The sequence below is a fragment of the Phascolarctos cinereus genome, unplaced genomic scaffold (assembly GCF_003287225.1).
Source record: "Phascolarctos cinereus isolate Bilbo 61053 unplaced genomic scaffold, phaCin_HiC Scaffold_4;HRSCAF=312, whole genome shotgun sequence".
In the NCBI taxonomy this organism is placed as follows: Eukaryota; Metazoa; Chordata; class Mammalia; order Diprotodontia; family Phascolarctidae; genus Phascolarctos; species Phascolarctos cinereus.
Window position 1 is genome coordinate 340284436 of NW_027555847.1, and position 26893 is coordinate 340311328.

Here is a 26893-nt window from a genome sequence, read left to right on the forward strand (position 1 = left end):
AGAAAGTCCCCATACACAAACATTTTTTTTCCCCAGCACTTTTTGCAGTTGTAAGGAATTATTAAAAAAGTAGATAGCCATGGATTGGGTAATAGCTAAACAAACTGTAGTGTGTAAATATAATGATATATCACCACATTGTAAGAAATAGTGGCTATGATGGATACAGAAAAGCATAGGAAGATTCCAAGGGAAAACAATATACACGACTACAAAAATGTAAATGTTAACAGCAACGACAACAAAAGAATAGAAAACTGAATGCTGAGAAATTATAATGACCAAAGACATCTAAGAAGGCATTTCCCTTCATTTTTGGCAGAGTTATGGAACACTGAATGTAATTTCAGACTTTTTTGAGGTGCATGTAAGTTTTACCTAACTATATTTCAATCCTTTTTTTCTGTTGTTATTTAAGGCTTGCTTTCTGATGTGGGAAGAATGTGTTGGGAAATACAAAGGTGACAGATTTTTTTTTTTAAAGAAACACGAACAAGGCAATAGCATCGATCCTTGTGGGAGATAGGATGATAATAAGTGACAAATTTTGCTTGTTTTTTTCATTAGGGAGAATGATATTAAAATTGGAATGGATGGACTAAAGTGGACAAAATGGACATTTGGGAATCAGTTTGGTAGGACAGAAAGGGTGTTGAATTTGGCAGCAAATGCCCTGAATTAGAATCCTGGTCCTGATGGTTGCTGCCTATGTTTCTTTGGGTTAGTCACTAACTTCTCTGAGCTTCCTTTGTCTAAGTCATCTTGAAAATGAGAGTGTTGGACTTGACTTTTAGGTCTAAATCTATAAGTCTACGAACTAAAACAGCTATTAAAATAAATGAGATCATAAGGAAACACCTAGTTGCTGTTAGTAATTCTAGGTCACCTAGCCTGGAAGAATTACATTTAAGGTTGCCAAGAAACTGGAAGATATCTTTGTTTAACCATTATTGTTGATTTTTGAGTTATTGTGGAGATTATCTTATTTGATCCCAAGGACCAAAGAGTTAGGATCAACTGACAGCAGTTATAGGGAGGAAAATTTTAGCTCAGCATAAGAAAATGTTTCCTGACAAATAGGAAAAGAATTTAATTAGAGTGGATGTTCCCTCCAATGACAAAGTGCCCTCATTCGAGTCTGAGAAGATGCTTTGGTAAGTGGTATTTATGATTAGTGTTCAGGTTCATAGTAAGAACTATGGGTATTTGGTTATCAGAAAAAAAATACTGCAGACCTTTTCTCCAAGAATTTGGGAGACTTTTATGCTCTGCTTAGTTTCGACTCCATAGCATCAAGCCTCCTCTAGGATAAACTCATCACTTGAAACCTCAACTTCATAGAGATTGATGCAGCTTTGACAGTCAGCACTTTTTCAGTATCCTCAGTTCTCTCTCCTCTATGATTGGAGGGTGGAGGGCAGAGCAGTGTTTTTGTTCAGTCATTTCAGTCATGTCAGACTCTTCCTGACCCCATTTGAGGTCTTGGCAAACATTCTGGAGTGGTTGCCATTTCCTTCTCCAGCTCATTTTACAGATGGGGAAACTAAGGCAAACAGGGTTAAGTGACTTGTGCAGGGTCACACAGCCAGTAAATGTCCGAGGCAGATTTGAACTTGGGAAAATGAGTCTTCCTTACACCAGGTTTGGCGCTTTATCCCCTGGTCCACCTAGCTGCCCATTTATCATCATCATTATAATAATAATAATAATAATAATAATAATTATTATTATTATTATTACTACAACAAATATTTCCCAACCCCTGGTAATCCTTGGGTCTGTGTATACCTCAGCTTGGAAAACTGTGCTATAGAATTTGTGGTAGTGTGAGGTAGAGATTTATGCTATTTTACCAGTTTGTAATATCATTTGGGTTAGGAAGCATTGACATTAAAATAATTTTCCATCCTTTTTGGAAGTATTACTGATTTCTGATTTTGTAGCAGCCTCCCCATGCCATCGTTTAGTTCCAACTTTTCCAGTCTTCTACTCTCTTCCACTCCATGCCTTGTGTGACCCCAGCATAACAACTTGATTGACAGATCTAGAACACAACGCTCCATCTCCCATCTGGGTGTCTTTGCACTGGCTGGCCCTCTTGTCTTCAATGCCTTTCCTCCCCACCTCTGACTCTGACATCTTGACTTCTTTTAAGAGTCAATTATAATGAGTCTCTTCTTTTTCTTCAGGAGCCTTACTGGTACTGTAGTCACTTGAGCATTTCTCCCCAGAGTTACCTTCCTTCTGCTGTAGATGTAGCTTATGAACAACTACTTATTTATATAAGCACTTAGGTGGCACAGTGGATGGAGTGCTGAGCCTGAAGTCAGGAAAATTCTTCTTCCTGAGTTCAAATCTGATCTCAGACACATACTAGCTATGTGACCTGGGCAAATCCCTAAACCTGTTTGCTTCAGTTTCCTCATCTGTAAAATTGAGTTGGAGAAGGAAATAGCAAATCACTCCAATATCTTTGCCAAGAAAACCCCAGACAGGGTCATGAAGAGTTGGACACGACTGAAAACCACTGGATAATAAATTTGTTTCTATGTTGTCTTCCCCCCTTAGTAGGTAAGCTCCTTGTGGGCAGGGGCTGTTTTTATGTTTTTGACTTTCATTGCATTCCCAGCAATTAGCACATAATAGTGCACATATAAAGCACTTAATAAATGATCATTGATTAAAAACCCTATTAATAGAATAAAAACATTGAAATATCTATTTTCACCTGAGGTTCAAAGCTCTTCTTAAAATGAACAATTCCAAAGTATGTGTTTGCCAATTGAGACTGTTTATTTTTATCTACTACAACAGTGATAATTTAATGGTGTAGGTTGTTGATTATTTAGTGAACTTCTTATTTTATGTATTAAGTGTATCATATCAATTATCCAATGCTTAGCACGGTGCCTGGCACATAGCAGGCAGTTAATAAATGTTTTTTTAATTGAATAATGTTAATGGCTACAGCAGCCCTGCAAATTAGGTGTCTTTGCACATATTGTGAACCCTGAATTGGGGAAGGTTGACAACAGTTATCACGTAAGTTAGCTTCTCTGGAATTCAGTTGGCATGGTTATTGTCAACTAATAATTTTAATAATTCACTAAATCTCACAAAAGGGAAGTTTTGTTGCATCGTGATGTGTGTCCTCATTTTTGCTTATATTCTTGGCTTTACTATACTGTTTGCCTTGGAAGAAACAGGCCCTTGCAAAAGTGGCGAATATATTTAAAATGATTTTGAGGTCGCTAAATGGGAATTCAGTTCTTTGATTGGGAAACTATAAAAGACTCAAGCAGAAGGAAGCAGGACTTTGAAAATCACAGTTAATGATAAATGAAAGCAGTGGTTTTTAAACAGAGTTAAGAATTTTAGCTTAAAGTGTTTTGATTCTTTTCTCCTAGATCCCTTAAGGAACAGAAACACTATTTTTAAGATGGGCATTTCAGCATCAGCATGCGATGTAAGTTTGTAAAATGTAAAGAAAAATACAGTTTTATGTTTGTATGATGTAAACAAAATTTGTAAGCACTATATAGCACAGTATGTATTTTCAGTAAATTGATGTATAAATAAAACTTCTCTGCCTCACTCTATCTTTTGAAAAAAGTGTTTCCAGTTTAATCCAAACCGTCTAAGGTAGTTGAACTTTGAGTTGGTAAAATCAGGCAAGAATCACAAGGTGCATGATTTTACTTTGGTTACAGCCTTTTCCCTTAAGTTTGGAAAAGTGCGCTACTTAGTGGTTATACTTAGGTATTGCCCCTGACTTTTAGACATTTCAAACTTAATGATTGTAGACAGGAAAGTAGGGACATTTAATTAATAATTCATTGGAAAAATGTTGCATTTTATGGGCTATGCTACTGAACGTTTAGATGTAAACTAAAAACCAAGAAACATTGTTCTGACCAGTACTGTGATTGTACTTTATGCCATTATAATGGATTTTCATAATTTTCAACTTTCTAAGTTTGCAAATAAAAAAGCTGAGTTACAATAAGTTTAAATGATTTCTGCTTAAAAATATTTCATTAATATTTTAAAAAAATCTTTTCCTAATAACTTCTTCTCCCCCCCCATAGACCCTCCATTGTAACTAATAAATATGGTTAAGCAAAACAAAGAAATTGTCCATGTCTGAAAATGTATGTCTCCTTTTGCACCTATGTTCTAGCACTTATGTTTTGAGAATTGGGAAGTTTCCTTCAGTGGGAGGCCCCTGTGGTCTTCATTGGTCACTTCATTCATCAGTGTTCTGAGGTATTTTAGTGTCGTTTTTCTTTTCGTTATTGTGATCATCACACAAATTGTTCTGGTTCTGTGTATTTCACATCAACAAGTATCATCACATTTATGCAAGTATTTCAGAGTTTCTTGGAATTCCTCATCCATCATTTCTTAATGTTGTAATTATATTGCATTACATGTACAACAAGAAGAAACAATAAAACTATGTATATACGTAGTTTGTTAGCAATTTCCCAATCAATAGGTACCTAGCTTTCTGTCTCTTTATTACTGCTGCTGTAAACTTTTTTGCATAGAGGGGATCTTTTTCTATTTGTGACCTCCTTGGGTATATTGCTAGCAGTGGTGTGTTATCATTAGGTAAAAGGGTACATAGAATACAGCCAAGTCAGCTCACCAAGCATTTATTAAGCGCCTTAGCACTGTGCTGAGTGCTGATGTTGTGGTATGCAGCTGGTCCAATACAGTGACTTATTTACTTATAATTCCAAAAGTCAGATAAGTTCAGATCTCCAATAGCAGTACATAAGTGTGCCCATAGTCTTTTCAACATTTATCTTTTCTGTCTTGTGTTTAAGTGACGTTCTCAAAGCAGCAAAGCTAACTAGTGATAAAGGCCAAAAGAAGAACCTGGTATATCTTTTTTAATACAAGATACAGCTTTTCTAGTCTAGTGGCAAGACAAAAGTCAGGACGAATGGCAATGGCCCCGGATGCAGTGGATGACCTTGGTGCTGTCTCTGGAAGAGAGAGTGACGCTGACGCCGTTATGCAACTCTGCCTCACTTAAATCCAATTTAAGTCATCAAGTCAAGACACCATCCATGATGTCACTGATCCTCTTCAAAAATGGAAGGATGAACAACAGCAATATAACTTTTCTACAAATTGCAAGCTTTTGCTTAATGAATGAGTATTTTATGATTAGAGTTAGAGCACTCTTTCATTTTTCTTTTCTGGGCTAATTTCTAAGAGTCTACCAATTAAAAACCTTTACAGTAAGTACAAAGTGCTTTGAAATTGGGGAAAATTATGAATTTACAAAATGTCCAAGCATTTAAAAAGTAAATACCTTGCCAGCAGTGTATGTTTATTTAAAGAACTATATACATGTGTATTTACACATTTAACAAGTATTTATGAATAAGGAACCATTCTTTATATATGTATATGTGTATATAAATACACACATCCCTAATGTATATACACACATATACATAAAATATGTATATATAAAATATGCATATATACACATAAAATACGTGTTTAATAAAACAGTCATTCTTAAAGAAGTATTGATTATGAGCATAACTAGAAAACAGTTGTAAAAAAGTTGAAAATAGTATCACATATTTGCTTAAATGTTTCCACTATTAACAATCAGAAGTTTTTAATAAAGACACAAGAATACTTTCTATAGAAGCATTTTTGTTTGTTTCCTTATCTAAATACCATCCTCATGATTTTTAACCACAAAAGACTACTATCATCCAAACTTTCTAATTTATTTGTCTACTTAACATTTAATTAATTTGCCTGATAAGTAGCTACTGGATCTCTTAAATAACTTTTTAGAATTTTTTTTCCCACAATTTAAAAATATTACCAATATTTTATCATGGAGCTACATGCTGTGAATGTTTCTTGTATTTTACTTGCTTCTTAAATATTTGCTTGCAGTTTTATTTTTAATAGGTATTTTGTAAAACACTGAGTTTCAAAAAGTTAAGCTAGTTGCAGTATTTTTTTTTATGTCAAGCACTCCGTACCTTCAGGTGTACATTACACAGGTGTAATCTGTGCATTAAATGGAATATGTTCTTCACAAACACCTGAATTCTACCAACTGGTCCTGCTCCATCAAGGGAAGCTCAAAGGGTCCTAAATGGCTCTGTTAGCAATGTCATACTAAGCTAACTCTTGTTTAGATGGGACTGTTTTTACAGTGGCTATTAATTCTAGTGCTGCCCTGATGTTTATAATAGTGAAACTCTTGAGAAACTTACATAGAACTGTATATACTTTTAATTCTTTTCTTTAAGAAATTTTATTCTGTGCCAAGACTGCCTGGGAAACAGAGGAGCTGTCTATTTTTTAATAGCTAAAGGGCACAGAAAAATTGTACTCAGAAAGAATTAACATCATGTAAGAGATAAGAATAATTAAATCTTAGGATGAGCTTTCAGTCTGTTGTGAAAAAGTTGTATTCTCTAGTCTGCAAAAAGGTTTAGGTACCTTACTGAATGCTGTACTAAAAAAATTTTAAGTCTTTTGATAAAAATAAAATTGCATTGATGGCTACAGCTTCTCTTCTTTACTTGGGAATTGAACTTCCAATCGATGGAGTATGAGCTCATTTCTTATCCATTTAAATGGCAGTTTTCATGGATTTCTAGATAGGTAGCACCCACAAAAGCTAATGGGTTTTCCCAGCATTACCTCCCTAGTCTTCTGGAAATGGTGCTGGAGGATTTACTTCTGTACTTCAGTGATGCAGCTGCTATGGGAACCCAGTACTGCAGCAGCTTCCTTTGCCTTGAACCTTTTCTCTACAGTTGATACTGATGCCTGCTTCAGTCTCCAGTTCTTTCCTTTGGGGATTACAGAAACCACCTCAGTGGCACACTTTTAAGGGCCCACAGCAGCTACTGAATGCCCTCCAAACAACTGGTCAGCCTCCTGGACTTCACCTGCTTCAGATGTTCCTGTGACTAGTAGACTACTTTAGTGGATTAGTGAAGGGAGGTTGGGTCTGATATCTGAAAGTGAAAGAATGACAGTTGTCTAGATTTTGATATGTCAGATTTAATATCTGCTCTGATCCTTCATCCTGGAGTGGGGTATTGACCCACCGCTCCTGGCAGGACCTGTAAAACTGGAAAGCCATTGAAGCTAAGGATTATCCCTAAGATGGAAAGCCAGTTGAGTTGAGAGAGGCTTATCACCAGAGGTTTACTTTTTTGGAGGGTGGAGGAAGATGCAGCAATCCATTTGATTAGAATATAAGCTTCTTTAGGGGAGAGACCTTTTCCCCCTATATTTTCCAAGTACCCACACACAATGAGCCCTTAATACTTGTTGAGTTGATTCAGGTTGGATTGAATTAGATCAATTTCTGTGGCATGAGATGGGTATCGTTGGAGGGATGAAAGCTCAAGTCCTTGAAGTCTTGAAGTTATTAAATTGAAGAAATGAATAGATAATGAATTAATGTAAAATTATTTTTAATAATTAGCATTCTTTAGAAGGCAAGAATATAAAGTAATTCATATTTGGTTGTTTTCTAAGGCTGGCTGGATATGGTTTCACTTAAATTCATTTCTAGCATGTGATGCAAAAGATATCAACAGTTTAGGCATGTTTTTATAAGACTTTAAACTAAAATGATTTTCTGCAATACAACAGAAATTCCTTTTGTATTTTAACTTATTAGTCCACCAGAGGGTGCATTCTACTCATCTGTAATGTGAAGAAATTAGTTATACACTATTTGCAGTTTGGCTGGGGTTTCATAGTACAGCAGTTCTCAGACTATTTGGTCCCAGGACTTCCTTATAATCTCAAAAGTTATTGAAGACTTCTCAAAGAGCTTTTGTTTATGTGAGTTATATCTTTTGATATTCACAGTATTATAATTTAAACATTTTAGTATTATTATGAAAATAGTTTTGGCATCCTGGATCCCCTGAGTCCTGAAGGGGGTGCTTGGACTGCTTTCTGAGAACTAGAATTCACCTGAGAAATTATTTTACTCATAGTTAGCTCTTGATTGTCCGTGATAGATTATTTATTTTATACACAAGGCCCTGCTCTTATATTCTCAGTGGTGTACGTGATTATTTTTTCCTTTACTTAAGTAATTTAAATTTAATAAAATGGATGCTGTCACTTCTATTTCAGTTGTCCTGCACTGGTAGCAAAAATTTTTTTCTCCTCTCTTAGCAAAAGCCTCAATTACCTCAGATCCCAGGGCTGGCAGGAGCCAGAAAGAAGCAGCTTACAGACATTTTAAAATGTTTAGGGTGGTTGTATGTATCACATCTCCCTAAGAGGTAATGCTGTTCATTTGGGAAGCATGGAAGAATAGAGTAACAGGCAAGATGAGGGAGTGTTTGAGCTCCCTTGAATTAGGTCTCCTGAGTGCATGACTTCATTATGTTGTTGAACTACTATGAATTGCCAGAACATGAGTCACATTTGAACATGTATGTGTGTGCATATAAAATACACATGCACATATGTAAATATGTACATAAAACCATATTTCATAGCCACATGAATGTTCTGAAATCACCCTCTTAAAATTTTTCCAATTTACTTTCCCCCCTCTATTTGTGTGGATCTAGAAGTGACCACAATATTTTGTGTGTTTTTCAAGATGACATCACCATCTGATTTCTTTAGATAGAAAGAAATCTGTATGAATTGTTCTTTTTATTTTGATGAGATTTTTTAAAAACTATGCCTGACATTGGACTATATGAACTTTATGAACCATTTGAATGATTTTAATGAGAAAACTCATTTTAGCATGCTGTTTTGCATTAAAACCACATACTGATATCACATACTGAATAAAGGCAAGTGATACATTAAAAAATAAAATACATTATTTACACTTTGTAGAGCTTTTTTACACTTTAAAAAACATCAATTACCAAGTAAGTAGGGAGATTCAATACTTGTTTATCAATCTGTAGCTCTCCTACCTCATTTTTTAAACTAGGGGAGCATCTTAATAGCAGGGACTATTTTTTTGCCTTTCTTGATCCCCAGCATGCAGCACAGTGCCTGCTAGGTGCTTCATGAATGCTGATTGACTTGACTTTCTCAGTGCAAACACTTTCCTAGCTAAATTTTGTGTGTCTGCACACAGATGCTTAAGAAATGTTTGAAGGATGTTGTGGAATGTTAAATAATGATCAGTATAATAGTATGAGATTGTATGAATCCCTAGTAGGATGTTTAATAACAGGTGCTGGAGGAGAAGGAAAAGGCAATGTATCTTAGAGGGGATTTCTGAGGTTGTTCATTGTGGAAGTCTAGTAAAGTGTCTAAGGAAAGGCTTTTATCTTATCTGTTTCCTTGGTCCAGAATGTTTAGCCTCAGCTCCCTGAAGAGATACTTGCAGGTGTCTAGTGCTCTGGGATCAAGAAATGCGTCTTGCAGTACCTCAGAGCTGAATTATTTTAGATTTTATGGCAATATCTGGAAAAATAACCAGACATAACCAGACCAATCACTCCATCAAGAAATGTGTATAGTGAGTTACTTGTATTGTGCTTAGTGTTAGGGGGAAGGGAATAAGCATTTGTATAGCACCTAATATGTGCCAGCACTTTACAAATAGTATTTAATCCAGGAAATGATCCTGTGAGTTAGGTGTAATTATCCTCATTTTACAGTTGAGGTGACTCAGGCAAACAAAAGTTACATGATTTGCCCAGGATCACACAGGTAGTTAGTGACTGAGTTCAGATTTAAACTCAGGTGTTCTGGATTCCAGGTCCAGAGCTCTATCCATTGTGCCACCTGGCTACCCTTTTGGGGATACAGAAATATAAGATATGGCCTCTGGTCTTAAAGAGCTTTTAGAAACTGAGGATTTAGAGATGGAAGGAACCTTGGAAATCATCTACTGTTCCCTTCATTTCACAGATAAGAAAATTGAGGCTTAGACTGGTTAAATGACTTGTCCAAGGCCACTGAGCTAGTAAGGAGCAGAGCCTAGATTGAAGCCTTGCTTATCATATTTAGAGTCTAATTGAGGAGACAAGTGTACCTACGTAATAGGATAACTAACAACATAAAGTAATTTACATAATAGGTGTTGAATTAGTGGCAAACATAGTAAGGGCTACATGACTTGAAGGAATCCTTGAGGCTGGGGTAGTCTGAAAGCACTTTTTCAGAAAGAAGATGGGACTTAACCTGGACTTTGAAGGTTGACAAGGCTTCTGATAGGCTAGAGTGGGGCTGAAGGGAAACATTCTAGACAAGGGAGCTGGCATGTGCCATGCTATGAATGTAGAAAACTGCAGGCCTGCACAAAATGTGTTCTGTTAACTGATGAGGACAGTGTGAGAAAATGGAGATTTCTTTGGAGTGTAGTGGGAAAATAAGGTTGGAAAGTTACAGAATCTGAGAGATCTAGGAGATCTCTGAAGTCATCTAATCTTGCTTTCCACTTCATGTAGGGATCCTTTTTAGTATTTTAAGCAAGTGATCAGCCTGTGTTTGAATAATTCCATTTATGGAGAACTCACTGCTTCATCAGAAAGCCTGTTTCATAATTGGAAAACTTTAATTTAGAGAAAATGTGGCTGTGTACATCGAGCCAAAATGTACCTTCCTGTAACTTCATATTTGGCCCAGTTCTGCCCTCTGGAGCCACATAGAACATTACCTTGGACTTCCAAGTCCAGTCCTTACCTGTAGGAAAGGAAGCTTGGGGCAGGCCTTGAAGGCCAGGCCAGGGAATTTAGACTTTATCACACAGGCCTTAAAAGGGGCTACTTTTAAAGTTTTTTGACAAGGAGAGCGAATGACATGATCAAAGGGATGTCCCTAGAAAATTAATCTTGTGGAGGTGTATGGGATGGACTGGAGGAAGTGAAAGAATGTGCAGGAAAACAGTTGCAATAGTGATGTTTAACACTTAAGTGAGCATCTGAGTTAGGAAGTGTGTTACCTGCCACTGCATCAGTAAAGGATTTAGCCCCGTTATTAAGCAGGACAGGATAATTGAATTCTTTGACTTCCTCTATTTCCTGGTTCTGAAGTACCATGGAATCCAACTGTGTAACATCAGGTTACCTGGTATGGTAGCATATGAATGGCCCTCCCTAGAGGGATAGCAGCTAGTGCACCCCCCAGCCCTCCAAGGAATCACACAAAACTGACAGGAAAATGGGAAGAAAATCCTAGAGCAGGGCCACAACTGAGCTGTGAGAAACTTCATGGAGCCTCACCTGGTGATTTTCTCCTGTGCTCTCCTACACTGGGAGCCTCACAAAAGACTGGCTAGTTTGACAATTGTGCACCAGTGTGGTCCACATAGAACCCTCCAAAGCTTGTCTCTGGTGTGCACCCTCAGCTGTGTTTCTGAGTTTGGGTGACTGAGGGTCTGAAATAGGGGATGTCAAAAGAAGGAGCTATTTTTGCGTGAGAGATGATGAGTTTAGCTTTAGATAGACTGAGTTGGAGGTGATGATGGCTCAAGGCTAGTCTCTTTTTCATTCTGTATCTCTCCTATTCCTGCACCATCTGAATCCTCCTTCATACTGTATAAAAGGTTTAAAGCTGTATACAACTTGACTAAAAATAGTCTTGCCAGGAGCCTAGGTCAGGAATACTACAGAATATGGTTGCTGAGACAGGCTTGGGCAGAGAAAAGAAAATAAACTGGGGATTTAGAGAGAACTTTAGAGAAGGTATCTGAACCAACAAGTAGCAGGGAAAGGAAGTTGGAGATGCATTTTTTTAAAAAAAATTCAGTATGTTCTACTTAGCTCTAACTGGGACATCATGTACGTAATCATCCAGGGAAAGCATGACGTATATTTAATTGAACTTATCCAAGTTTGGCCAACACTCAGCCAATTTTTAAGACTTTACACTGATTTTTAGCCACTAAAGAATAATATGGTTTGTTTGGAAAACATCAAAATCACTTTTCCAGATCCCTTGATAATTGGGGATGTTAAAGTGACACAGCTGGTACCTATTATAACCTGGGGATTATTTTTGAGGGAAGTTCATAATTATTGTAGTCTAGGCTGAAGGTGTGCGTTGCTCTGGTGGTATCCACATAGGAAAGGACTTTCAAGCACAACTGGGGATAGGAACCATTTGTGACTTTTACTACCCAGTCAGGCAAGACTGATCCTTGCATTCCAAATGAGTTTAATGAACGGCAGATGCACCCCTGAATCACAGGAGAGAGCAAGCTACCCACAAATACTTTGAAATTCTTTCCCAGTAACAAACATAACCTTGGGCAAGTTATTTTTAGAGTTTGCATGTTTGGTGTTTTAAAGTTGTACTGTGACTTTCCTGTTTCTAAATCGAATGGTTCATCAAAGGAGTTTTTGCAATAAGTAAAACAGACCTCTTGACTGAAGAGTTAGAATACTTAAAGTGGGGATGATGTCTGATCAAGTTTTTTCATTGGTTTCAGAAATTTATTAAAAAGAATGTTTTTCATAGTCGAAAGAAGATGGCTGGACTTACAGTCAAAAAGACTTGAGTTGGAATTCCTTGTCCAACACTGACTGTGTTACCTACTGCTGGCACGTCATTTCAACCTTCCTGAGCCTCGGTTTCTTCTTATGTAAAATGGGGATAATTACACCTATAGTAGCTGCCTTTGGAGAGAGAACATAGAAAAGTGAATAGAGAGCTTGCCTCTGGTCTGGAAGTCCTGGGGGGATCTAGTCTTGCCTCTGTGTGATGCTAAGTAAATCCCTTAACTTCTCCAGGCCCTGGGCAGCTCTAAGGCTCGAAAATGCAAAGAAAGTAGAGATATGCACTGTTAGAGAAAGTTCTTTTTCCTTACAATGATTAAATCACAGTTTAGGGGAAAAAAAATCTCTAAATTCTCCAATCTTACCTCCAGAAATCTTGTGAGTCAAGGATAGGGCAGAGATGGGAATTGGACCTATGATTTCATTGACCTGGGTGACTCCTGGATGAGGAAACTCCTACCAGTGCGGGATCAAATGATATAATGGATATGTGTGTATATACATATATGTATATGTCTATATGTACTATTCATAATTCATAGCATAATTTTTATAGCAGATTGTTTTGTAGTTGATTGTGGGATGGGATGTGGACAAAAATGAAGACATTTCTGAATGTACATTATAAATGACAGGGTTTGGAATTGTCAAATATCTGTAATTACTTAGTAGTAAAATCTACTCTGCTATAAATTTGAAGAAGCAATATTTTGGAAAAAAATTGGTGATTTTTATAGGATGCAATTATATAAGTATGCGAGGGAGCTTAATTTTACTGTATGTGAACCCCAGAGGAAAACCTCCAGCTGAAAGGAATATATATATTAAAACAAAACAAAATGAAACATGTAGGCCTTTAGCCTTTGTAGAAGTGTTCTGTCTATGACTATATGTATTTTTTCAGCTGGTTAAATTTTGTAGAGATTTTATGGATTAAAATTCTCCATTCTTTCAAACCAACTTAAGGCTTTTGCCAAGATTTTTGAAAGAGCATTCCTTAGGCAACTTGACTTTTAGTCAAGGTTCCATTATTTTGAATCATTCTTTTGGGTATCACCAGATAATAGACAGTTAACTTACTAGGAAAATTAGTAACAATAGGAGGAATTGGACTAGATCATTTCTAAGATCCATTCTAGCTCTCTGACTGTTAACAGCTTAATGAGTTAGTTGAGTTAAAACAAGCTAGGAGTTCTTAACAAATGTCTGGGAATAGTATATTCCTTTTGTTTAGAAAGTTGTATTTGAAGAAGGGAATTTAAATTGATCATTTCCCTCAGTTCATGTATTGACAAAATCTGTGAAGAAATACTCCTCCACATCAAGATATACAAATGACACAGGTTTTCTAGCTATTTTTGAGGATAAACAAGTGGGCCTAGAGAAACATCAGGATGTTAGCAAATAGTGAGGCCAGCTGTGATATGCAGGCATTGGCGCAAACAAAGGAGTTCGTTTGGGAGGAGGAAAAATAATTTTAACTTTCTGTAAACTTCAGCTGGAAGGAACAAAAGAATTCGGAAAACATAACCTATGTTTGATGGAAGAGCCACATTCTCTAGAGACAAACTGTTTCATGCAGAGCCACAAATCTGTATGCACTGTCTTTCCACTCTTCATTGAAGATAGAATTTGCCTTCCAAGCTGCTATGTTCTGGTCTAGCCTGCAATTCTGAACCTCTGCCCTCTGTTTAATACACTACACTCTCTGATGGAAGTAAATTCATTAAACATTTATTAAGGGCCTGCTTGGTGTAATGGATCATGTTTGAGACTGAGGATATAAAAATGAGGACAGCATAGTCTTTGGCCTTAAGGAGTTTGGAATCTGATTAGGGGGAAGAGAAGGGAGGAGAGGAGAGAGCAGACATGATTATTGTATTTACACAATGTATGTATGATACATGATATATAAATATGATACATATATGCATGCATGTATGGGACTAGTTAGGGTGAATTGGAAGAAAAGTAAAGGTCCCTGCATAAGGCCAAAAGCCATAAGAAAACTTGAGGAAGAAGAGAAAATTTTGGGAATAGAGGTGGCACTGGAATGCATCAGGGTAGCTGAGTGAAGAGCATATTTTCCATATGTTCCAGGCATAGGGGATGGATAATGTGGGTGTATATAATAATGAGAGAATTGATTGGGGAACAGCTAGTAATCCAGTTTAGGCAGAAACAGTACAGAAAGGAACAGTTTGAAGTAAGTGTGGAAAGGAAAAATGGAGGCAGATTGTGGAACATCTTACGCCAGGCTAACAAGTTTTTAGTTTATGCATTGGGCAATAGCCATTTTGTTTTGTTTTATTTTGTTTAAGGGTGACATGGTCATACTTATGCCTGTGGAAGATTATTTTTTGCCCGTGTGTAAAGGCAATAAATTGAAGAGTCTAGGGTCAGGCATATCATTTGGGAAGCTATTATGGTAGTCCATTGCAAGAATTGGAGGTGGGTGGGGTTGGTGGGGAGAGGGTCTGAATTACAATATATAGATGACTTCTAAATTTCTGTCTCTATGCCTAATCTCTTTCCCTAGAGTTTCAGTCTCTTATTTTGAACTTGCTGTTAGATATCTATACTTGGATATTTCAACAGCATCTTAAATTTCTTGTCATATTAAGTTAATTAAACACAAACAGCTAGCTTAACTTGTTTAGAGAAATTCTCTTGGCTTCCTCAAGCATGTAGCCAGAAAATGACAGAGAACCTCTCAAAGATTTGTCAAATCTGACATAATTTTAGTAATTCGTGTGAGGATGATTTATACTATGACAAAAAATATGGAAAGGATTGTTAAAGATTAGGAAATCTTGAGGTAGGAAATGAAAAATTAGAGGGAACAGGTGATATTTTCTTTCGTGCTACTCATTGAAGGCAAGGGTTTCCAAGGAGAGGAAGATTTGAGAAGTAACACTGGTGAAGATGATGTTTATTGATACATGTTGTCTTCTGCATTAGATTGTAAGCTCCTTGAGGATAGGGATTGTTTTTTGCCCCTTTTTGTATCCCTAGTGCTTAGTACCTTGTCCGGCATATAGTAGGCACTTAATAATTGCTTCTGGATTATTTCAAAATGGCATTTGAGTTTCTGAACCATTGATTACATTCTGGAAATAAGAGGTTCATGGTACAAGATTGTCAATAATAAAAATGATAATGGCAACAATAATTTAAAAAATCTTAACATTTATTTATGTAAGGACTTAAAGGTTTGCAAGGTACTTAACATATGTTCTCATTTGATCCTTACAACAATCCTGTGAACAACAAAGTCTAGATTCTTACAAAATAAACAAAGGGGCTTTAAATTCAAAATCAAGTTATAGGTTAGGGGGAGAGAGAAAAATGCATGTGTATGTGAATTAGCTGAGATGTCTTAGTAAGCATTTGCAGTGTAGAAAGAAGAGGAGCAATAGAGACACTAATTCACAGGAGATAAAATTCCAGAAAGGACCTTAGCCTACTCAGTCTTATAGCCTGCCTATCTCTCTCTCTCTCTCTCTCTCTCTCTCTCTCTCTCTCTCTCTCTCTCTCTCTCTCTCTCTCTCTCTCTCTGTAGATACAGATATATATTATAGACAGATGCACAAAGAATGGGTAACAAATGAAGTGAGACAGAGACTGTAATGCAAATAAACAAATCATAAAAATGATTTGATTAAGTCATTGTCATTGGAGGAGACTTTGGAAAGGTAAACCTTTTTCAAAAAAAAAAGGAAGAAATATTGGAGGGGGAGAAGAAGACTGTAGTACTATATGAACAAGATGGTGAAATGTAGGGTAGAAGAGAATAGCATTAAGTAGATTTGGAAGTCATTGAATTTCTCTAATGTTTATTAAAGGGTTACTAGCAATGACTAGGAAGGTGGAAAGTGTCTGTTGTAGAGTAGTCCAGGGATCTGTGTCCTTGGCTTTATGCCATTTATAATTTTTAGCAGTGACTTGGTTAAAGGCACAAATGACGTGTTTGTTGCATTGACAGATGTGGAAAGCTGGGAAGAATAGATAACATGGTCGATAAGTGTATCAGGATATGGGAAGATCCTGACAGGGTAAAATGCTAAGCTGAATAGATCAAAATGAAATTTAATAGAGTTAAATGTAGTCTGATACATGGGTGAAAAGAAATTGACAAATACAAGATAGGGGATATGTGAATTGATATAACCTTTCTGAATGTTATAACAGCCAAAACCGCTTATGTGCTCCTTGGGAATAGAAATCTATCTTCAGCAGGGGAAAGGATAGTTTTGCTATACTTTCTTCTGGTCAGACATTATCAGGAATATTATCTTCAGTTTCTGGCACCATATTTTAGGAAACTGGAAAGTGCCTAGGGGTGCCCAGGAATGAAAATGCCTGGAGATCATCCCATATTAGGGTCATTTGAGAGAACTTGGGAGGTTTCGCTTGAAGTGTTGAAGTTTCAGTCTGGATATGGTAATTATCTTTAAGTGTCTGAAGGGCTGCCTTGTGGAAGAGGGATTAGATTTGTTCTTGCTTTTCCCCAGAGGGCACTCAGAGTGATTGTGTGGCCATTGCTGAGAGGCCTACTTTCCTTGAATATGAGGAAAATCTTCATAACAATTTGTTATTGTTGTTCACTTGTTTCAGTCTTGTCTGACTCTTTGTGACCCCATTTGGGGTCTTGGCAAAGATACTGGAGTGGTTTGCTATTTTCTTCTCCAGCTCATTTTACAGATGAGGAAACTGAGGCAAACAGTGTTGAGTGACTTGCCCAGCATCACATGAGGCCAGATTTGAATTCAGGAAGATGGTGCCACCTAGTGTCCCTTCATAATAATTGGGTGTTTTCATAAAGGAAACTGCCTAGGGAGGTTGCATTAGAAATGACCAGAATGACCAGAAGATATGATGAGAAAGAAGGGACAGCTCTAAAAGGATTTAGGAAATAAGTGAAATGGAAAGATAGGAGTTTATTATCAGGAGGGAAATTTAAGAGTTCAAGAAGTCAGAAGTATAATATTTTAGGGCAATGATTTAAGGTGAAATGGGTGGCCAACATGGAAGTTGTGAGAATTGAGTAGCATGATATGAACAGAGTTGTCACAATGAATATTAAAGCTATTAGGTTGTTGGCAGTGGTTGAGTAGAGAGGGAGAGATTGATTCAGGTGTTAAGAGTATTTGAGGAAAGTGGGCAAATGATTTGGATCTTGGTAGATGACAGGAGGATATAGACAAAGTAATGTAATTGAATGAAATAATTGCTAAGGAAAAAAGCCTGTTGAATTTTTCTCAGCAGAGTGAGGATCTGGATGTGGTGATAAGAAGCAAATAGTAAAAAGGTTTTTCTTACTGGCCTTTGGAGCTGAGGAACATAGGAAAGGGAGCAGCCAGTATTGTAGGCAGTAGGAGGGAATGTGGTGTTTTCAGTGGAGAGCCATCTTTCATTAAGTACCAGGAGATGGAGAGACAGTTTGAAGATGAAGGAGTATGTGTTAACAATAGAGAAGAATTGGAGAAGACCTAGTAGATAGGGCTGGTCAAGCAGAATAGGGACTGGGAAGAGAGAAGGCTAAAGTGATTGATTAGGGGAGGAGGTAATAGGAAAAAGGCAGTTTCTGCCTGACAGACATTGGAAAACAAGGAAGCCTGAATATGTGCTAGCTATGAGTAGGGTGATGAGTTTGTCAAAGGATGAGAGAAGATGTCACACAAGAGCGGCAGAGAATGTCTCAGAAGCTGATGGCATATAATGCTGTCAGAAGGTCAAGAAAGATGAAAAGGTATTGGAGCTTTGGCAACAAAGAGGTCATTGATAACCTTGGAACGGGTCATTTCTGTGGAGTGATGTTGAGGCAAATCAGATTTTATGAGTTTGAGAATTAAGCAGATATGAGGAAGTGGAACAATTTAATGTAAATTACTGTCTAATGTAAACTACTCATTCTATAAAAGAGCCCAGGGTTAAGGGGCACCTGGCAGGTTTCCCATGGAGTTTTTCCCTCTCTTTCCATGTGCCCCCTGCCTGCTTTTTTTTTTTTAAGAATGGGGAATTGTAGTTGTTAGTAATTGGAAGTAGAACATTTCTTGTCTGAGATGAAATTCCATTTTTCCTCTCTAACCCTTCCCCTGAATTCTATATCTGTTCTATGTTCTTGTATATCTATAGACTTACACAGATATGTGTATATCTATACCTGTTCTATATCCCCTGTATATATATGACTTATGGTAGCTCACATTATATGTCAGTCTCAGAATTGTTTCCTTAACATTAAACCTGTGAGATAGGTGGTAGAAATATTATTTACAGATGAACAAACTTTTTCTCAGAGGCATAGTGACTTACCTAGCTAATAAATAATTAAGCTAGTGAGTATCAGAGTCAGGACTTGAACCTATGCTTTATGAGGCCAGGATCTTGGGGGGAAGGAGATAGGGTATACTCAGGGGAGGGGAGGAGGAGTAAGATAGGGTATACTCAGGGGAGGGGAGGAGGAGTAAGATATAGTCTCTGCTCATAGACAGGCCTCTCTCTCCCCCTGGTAATCCAACCTTTTTGTACTTAACCCCTTTCTCCTCTGTTTTCACTCCTTGCCTTCCAGCCTTCCTATGAAAGTCCAAGTCCAACTTCAGATGTTAACTTCATAAGCAAGGAGGTGTCAATTGGGCACCAAGTGCCACTGAACACTCATTTTATCAACAAAATGTGGTTGACTCGGTGATACCCAGAACAAGATGAAATCTGACAGCTGTTAAGAATATATCATGGGGCAGCTAGGTGGCACAGTGGATAGAGCACCGGCCCTGAAGTCAGGAGGACCTGAGTTCAAATCCAGCCTCAGACCAACCACTTGACATTTACTAGCTGTGTGACCCTGGGCAAGTCACTTAACCCCAACTGCCTAAAAAAAAAAAAGAATATATCATTATGTAGTGGGGAGAGAGCAGGCTTCTGAATCTGGAAGATCTGAGTTCAAGTCCTTCCTTCTGACACAGACTGGCTCTTTATCTTTGGGCAAGTAACCACTCAGAGACTCAGGCAATTATCTAAGACTTCAAGTTATAGGTGAATTGATCTATGCTAGTGTGTGGGCAGTTTTCTTAGTGGAAATCATCAGGGAAGAATTCACATTCGATCCCAACAGAGTTCTCATTAGTGGGCAACAAGAACTTCTGTGTCTTGTATGGGGTATTTCATGGTTTCCTATCTATTTAAGTGGTATTTCAGTGCTGTTGTGTGTTTTTCTGGGTTAATGCTAAGGTCAAGCTCGAGGAATATTTCTGTGAAACTTTTTGTATAACATGTAATAATGGTGACGGTTCTAACTGAAAAAGAACTTTAGGTATAGTATTATCTAATTTGATTCTCAGAATAAACCTGAGAGATCAGTAATACAGCTGTTGTCCCCCCTTTTTTTTTCAGGTGAGGAAACTAAAGTTTAGGGTAAGAAACTTGTTCAGTCATCTCTTTCCTGGCCTATTGTAGTAGCTCACCAATTTGGGACATGTCATTTTCATGTTTAATACTGTCTCTAGTCTCTAGTACCTAACTGGTCCACACAACTAGAATCCACTCCCTCACCACCTCTGCTTTGGGGAGGAGCCCTGATTTCTTTCAAGATTTAGGTGTGAAACTATCTTCACTATGAGGTCTTTCTTGGTCACTAAGTCAGTAAACATTTATTAAGCTCCTACTATGTGCCAGACACTATCCTAACTCTGAGAATATAAATACAAATAAAAGAAAGACAGCCACTGCCTATAAGGAGCTTACAATATTTGCAGTAGCTACTGGTGTCTTCCCTTCAAGATTCCTTGTATCTGTTTCATATGTGCCCATATATATTGATATATATTGCCCTCCCTTCCTTGCTTTAGAATTTAAGTTCTTGAGGGCAGGGACTGTCCTTTTGTTTTTGTATTCCTAGGGCGTAGCACGAAGTAGGCAATCAATGTTAGTTGGTTGCTTGAAATGACATCTCAAATGGCTGAATTGTTGATTATGAAAATATAAGAACTGTCAGAATTAAAGAATCAATTCATTATTAAGTTACCCTTGCTGTATTTGCCGTTTTTCCATTCAGCCTGGATCATTTTAACTTTCCCATCCTCTCATATTTAAGGTTTGTTTCTTAATTTATTTTGTTTATGCCTGTTTGGCTCAGGAGTATCCCCCAAGTCCCTTAAACCCTTCACTTTGTTTTCTTTTGTTCAAAATTGTTCCAGATTTCTTAACTAATCCTTTTTTTGGGTGTAAAATCAAAAAATAGCTTTTCTGATCTTTCATGGCTTTAAAAAAACCCTTGTGTGCATGCTAAGGACTTTATTCTTTTATTTTCTGTTAATATTCTTTTAATCTTTTTAATTCTTGTTCGTATTTTTTAAAGAAAATCTTGTTATTTCTGTGAGATGCAATCTGTAAGGAGAGTGGGATTCTTTGAGCTACACTTTTCTTGCACTAGATACTTATTAATCTTCTTTTTACTATGAATGGATACTTATAGCATCTTAGTGTCAAAAGAGATCATCCTAGGGGTTGAGGAACCTGTGGCTTTGAGACTACACGTAGCCCTCTAGTTCTTCAGGTGCGACCCTTTGAATCCAGACCTCACAGAACAAATCCCCTTAATAAAAGGATTTGTTCTGTAAAACTTGGACTTGGTCAGAAGGCCGCACCTAAGAACTTGGAAGGCCACAGGATCCCCAACCCTGATAGGCTAACCCTCTGATTTTACAGATGAGGAAACTGGAGTGTATGCACACGGCCTGCTGTTAAATGGTTTCTCACTTGTGAGATTACCTAAAAATAAAAATTAGCCAACATCCCCAGAAATCCCTCAAATTAGAGGAGACAAAGAATGTTCTCTTGCCTGGGCTTGGATTGAATCTTTATGTTTCATTTAAAATAACAAATCATCATACTTTTCAAGTATGTTACATCAAGGTAAATTTCCCCTCTTTTCTGAACTTGGATGCAGTTTGCCTGGATCACTTCCCAGGAAAGCCCATGTGTACAACCTCCATTAAAACAAAGTCATCATAAAATAATTTCATTTTCATAACTTTATTCTCATGACCTAAACATAATGTATCACAACTGTTGAGATGCATATTCTGAATCTTAAAATTACAAAACAGGGAAATTAAGTGAAGACTAGATTTTCTTTTGTGCCTAAACTTTGATGCAGATCACAGATAAAATGTCCAATATTTTTTTTCTTTTGTATGTTGAAATAATTTGGGGAACTATAATAGACTTACATGGGGTGAATGTCAGATGTTTTGATGATTTGTGCTGCCCCAAGTCCTGGGCGTGGATTGAAAATTAAGAATAAAAGTCCATTTGGCCTCTGGCTATTAATCTTGGGAGTCTTAAGACTGGGACTTGCATCAGTATATTTTTAGGGAACTTACTGGTAGGCCATTGAAGCAAGAGGTGCCTTAGTGTCATGTGTGCTATTTACTAACTGTCATTGTGCCCCAAAACAGAAGAGGGGTAATAAATGTTTTATGATATTCATTCAGATTCCCTTCTCTCTTTATTAGAAATCCTGGCTTTTTTATGTAAACAAACTGAGAGTGGGCCATTACTGACCAGCTCCAGGACCTGTATTACTTTGGCTTAAGACCCATGGCACCTTGAAAAATGGGGTGATGCTGTGTATTAGTGTTAAAATTCAAAAGGTGAAAGTATCTTGGGGTAAACTAGTGTTAAGATAACATACCAGGAAAATTCAGAGTAATGCAAAAATCTCACTGGCAGTTTATGTTTAAAAGATAAAAATAAAGTACAGGAGCCAATATTAGTTGGATAATGAATTGATTTTGGGAGGCCAGGGAGCTCCTTTAGGAAGCTCTTTCCATTTTGTTCCTTTTATTTAACCTATGGAGTTGTCCCCAGCTAAAACAGGAAGAGGAATAGCAAAAGGAAATCATATTCAAATGTTATATTAATTTTTGAGCATGGATCAAATCCATGACCATTTTAAACTTTTATAGTAAATTATTTTTCTACCAACCACAAATTATTTCATATGGTAACAGGTAACTTGGTTTTATTGCCATATAATCTGTAAGACATAAATAACTATGTGCTATAATTACATGGCAGTTACTACATAATTGAGGTAGTTACATGGTTATTTGTACCCTATAAAATAAGGTAATGCCTTTTTTTTTTGTTTTTATATCACATACTTTTCTTCTGTATTCTTAAAGGAAGTAAATAATTTTTAATTATTTTGTAATACTTATTCACTAACCACCTTTCAGTGGTTACCCACCTGAAGCATACCCAGTCCTATTTCGTGGGATCAGTATCAAATCTGGATAGACTGGATTCTTCTGCTCCTTATTCTGCCATGGACACTCACCTCTGTGGCTTGAAAGAAGCAGCCAAAATTTACTGAATTTCCTATTCCCTCCTTCCCCCCCCCCCCCCCCCCGTCACAAGTGATTTTTGGAATTTCTTGTGACAGTTACTTATTATTTGCTATGTACCCAATGCCTTCTTTTCAAGAAACTTCAAGAAAAACACAAGTAGTGGTGGTTGAGTTTAAAATATCTAAAAAGTCACGCACCTCATGTAAAATGTCCCCAGATAACCCTTCCCCATGTCCTGTAAGGGTGCATCTTACAACTCCTTCTCTAGATCACTACCAAAGAGAGGCACTGGAATTGAGACTTAAGATTCCATGCATTTTAAGCCTTTTTCCCCCCTTCTGATCCTCTATACATAGCTGCTTTGCAAAACAATTTTGTGCAAGCAGACATGACTTAACTCTCTTCCCTATGTAGAGGACTATTCAACTTTACTTTTATGTGTTCTGAATGCTGCCTCATCTTAGACTGTGACAGCAATAAAGTATGCATGGCCAACCTTATTTTAATAGTGCATGAGAGCTGCTTTTAATTAATAAGTGGATCTCTTGATGTCTGGGGTTTTCAGTTTATTTTGTGGTTCTTTAGAGTTCTGCAATTATGTAGTCTAAATGGGCTATCCTGGGGGAGACTAAATCCCTTTAAAAATCTGTCATTTGCATGTTTTGTTTCTGTAATCTGTGGGTTTAGGCTACTTTCTTTTAAAACACCTCTTGTAGCAATTTACCCTGAAGAATAACAGAAGTCTGTAGTATTTAATTTCATATTTCTTAACTTAAAGGAAGGCTGAACCTTCATATAGGCTGACAGAATTCTAGTCATCATATTTGTTTACATTGTTCTACCATTTTGGATGCTTTTGTACATCTCTTCTCAGCATTTTCCTTAAATGGTGACCTCTTCTTTTAGAATGTATTAAAGCAAACAAACAACCAGATAAATTCATTTAAGCATACATGCGTGTTGGACATGTCAGTAAATGTCCCAAATGATTGACCTGGGCTCTTCCAACATAGCATTGCCTTTCCATTCTTGTTTGAAGTGCATGGATTTTGAGTTAGTTCAATCAGTTTCTCTGTCAAGCACAGCTTCCCCTTACCCCCTCCACACCAGCTCCCTGAGGATTTTTGTGTTTTAACAGGAGCCTAGATCCTCACTTGGACCTTGGGTGATCCAAAGTGATCCCTACATGGCAATATAGAAAGCTTTTATGATTGATACACATACACATATGCCCATGACATCTGATGCTACTTTATATAAAAGATATTTTCTATTTGATTATGTTTAAGGAATATTGGATGACTGAAGAGTGCTTCTAACCGTTAATTTCTGTGTGTAAGAGCTTGAGAAAAGCAGAGATGAAAGCCCTTTTCCCATCCAGCCATTAATTGCTAGGAAATTTCCAGTTGAAGATCATTATTTAAATTTAAAAAAACTCCAAATCCAAACATTTATTTTTCTCAGTCTTTGATTATAAGAGGGATTTGCGAAATTATCACTTTTTATATTAAAAGTGAAACTATGGATTGAAAGGGATTAGGTATGCTGTTTCTGTACTTCTCTTTTGCAAAATATCTATCAAAACATACATCTTAAGGATTTAGCGGATAACTCTCAAGATATTTTGGGCTTAGACAATTTGAGGGCTGCTCTTAAAAAACTAATATACTAGCAAAGAGTTGTCAGTAGATGGCAGTCCTGTTCCATTACAGTATGTAGCTGCCGTCAGTTTGAAATGCAGAGTAACATTCCACCCCATGACTGTCTGTCTGCTTTAGAAAATGCTTGATTAGCCAGATTCAACCATGTTTGGGTGCTTCTCCCCCACCCCCAACATGTAGCAGAATTAAAGCTTTTCTCTAATAGAAGCCCACTGTTAATAGGCAACAGGAATTAAGCGGTTAAGGAAGTGTAAATGCAGCGCCTGCTCCATTAGTTATATTTTATTCTAATGCAATATGTTGACCGAAATCCGTCTGGTAAATAATAAATGGATTTGTTTTTAACTCTTTCTATAAAAACCATCAGTGGAACTGCATGGAATGTTTAGAGTTCCTGATCATCATTTCTCATTCTTTACCTCAGTATTTCCTTTCCTCAGTGCTATGTAGTACTGGTTATCTGTTGTAACATCTGGTCATTATGATGGTCCAGGAGTCTTTGAAGCATCCTCTGAGAGTTGTGTGTGTGTTTGTTTGCACGTACATTTCTTTGTGTATGTCTTACAAAAATTATGTCCAACTCTGCGAAAGCATCTTAGGTACTTTATCCCAAAAGTTTGACCTCAAGATTCACCAATTCTCCATAGTTTTGACCTGTTTGAAAATGCTGGCAATAAAATTAGCTTTGCTCAAGGGAGGTGCCTTCTTCTATGAACTTTTTCCATGTCCCTTAGGAAACCTGTAGTACAAGAAAGAAGTCTCCAAGATAATTTTGCTTTAGGACATTGTCTTATGTAAAATGTCACTCCTGGATTTTAGAACAATAGAGATTAAGTCTCTTAATCATGTAATCATCTATCATGCAGAGGTTCTTGAACAATCATTATTCTTATGAGATTATGTAAAGATGTGTATGTGTACATATTTTATATATATGTATTTATGTATAATATGTATATGATTTCATTTAGGCTGAAGTACAAAAATTAGCATGTCATAAAAATACTGTTTATGTTTCATTGCTACAGGAAACATATTTATGAAATATTGGGGAGAAACTCTAATACAAACTTGGATTATTAAGGACATTACATCTGTAAACATAGAAAGTTGAATGAACCTCACATTTTTCTTTTTTAATTTCTAAACAACACTGCGACTGAAAATAGACTTAGTCTGACTTTTTTTTGTATCAAAACATTTGCAAAACAGGAATTTAGTTGACTGTAGTTCCTTCATTTCAGAGAGCTCTTCAAAGCCTTAGCAAGCATTTGTAGAAATGGCAAATCATTACAAAAGTTTTAAGTTCTCATTTTATTTTGAGGACATTTAGGTAAACCAACAATCTTAATCAATCTTGTAAACTTGAAATTTCTTGTTTAGGCTACAAAATGCAATAGCTAAATTTTGTCATGAATTGCTTCTTAAAAAATAATCTCTGGATTGGGCTTTGCCACTATCTCTTCCTTTCTTCCTTGGTATGATATGTTCCCATCTAAAATTAAATTTTACAGCAGGTGACTTGGATATCTCATGGTGAAATCAATAGTTTGTAAATCTTGGATTCTGCATCATAAACTCAACTACTGGAAACTTGCATGCAGTTTGGGCTGGAGTAGATGAAAAACTGAAATGCCCTTTACTGTCCCAGACAAAAGCCAGCAAACAAAGACTAGTGAATAAGAAGAAACAGCTAATTCATAGGAAAATTTTAGTCATCCATATGAATGAATCCGTTTATATACTGCATGAATCTGTGCACAACACAAACAAATAAAGGAAGCAAAATGAAATAAAGTACAAAATATATACTTAAACAGAATTGTAAAAGACTGGTGACAGTATGAATGATCTGTGTAGTCTCACTTTGATTCCTTCCTATCGCTTTGGGAAGTTTGCATCACATAGTATCTATCATTAAACTATGATAATGGACTTTGCATTTTAAATTACGCTACTGAGTATTTTAAAATATTACTAAGAAAAAAGTTTTACAAATAGTAAGATTTTTCTTGAAGATTTACTGGCAAAGTTAACTCAGGAAGAACCTGCAATTCATGATGTGTTAAATATATTTTGGGAAAGCAAAATTTTTCACATTAGCTATGTCATAGAAATTTCATAAGTAATGTTTTTCTGCAATATGAATTAAACTATAGGGTGAAGATGGAAAAACTGGCTTTGTTTCTGTTTTATGTGCAGCCAGACTTACTCTTATGTTTGTAATATTTTGAGGAGTTCAATAGGAAGCCTTCCTTTGATTCTTTGATCTAACACCACAGTGTAGTTTAATGAGAGTTTTTAATATTGTGTGCAATATTAAAATTTCTACCAGCTCTGACCTGTATAATAAAATGTAAGATTTACACCTTGGGAT

At 36.7% G+C, this 26893-nt stretch overlaps 1 protein-coding gene across 10 annotated transcripts in view; it reads left to right on the forward strand.

The window, feature by feature from the left end:
* The window catches only part of ARL15 (ARF like GTPase 15), a 516687-nt gene that overhangs the window by 85743 nt on the left and 404051 nt on the right, over window positions 1-26893 (forward strand). For 6 of the 10 annotated variants that reach the window (XR_013486144.1, XM_020996974.2, XM_020997063.2 and 3 more), the window contains one exon: window positions 3408-3466. The exons of the other annotated variants lie outside the window; for them this stretch is intronic. Coding sequence is in view for 5 of the 6 variants with exons in the window: in XM_020996974.2 (XP_020852633.1) it covers window positions 3408-3466 (59 nt within the window). In the remaining variant the exon portion in view is untranslated. The remainder of the gene's footprint in view (window positions 1-3407; window positions 3467-26893) is intronic. 10 annotated transcript variants of the gene reach the window in all.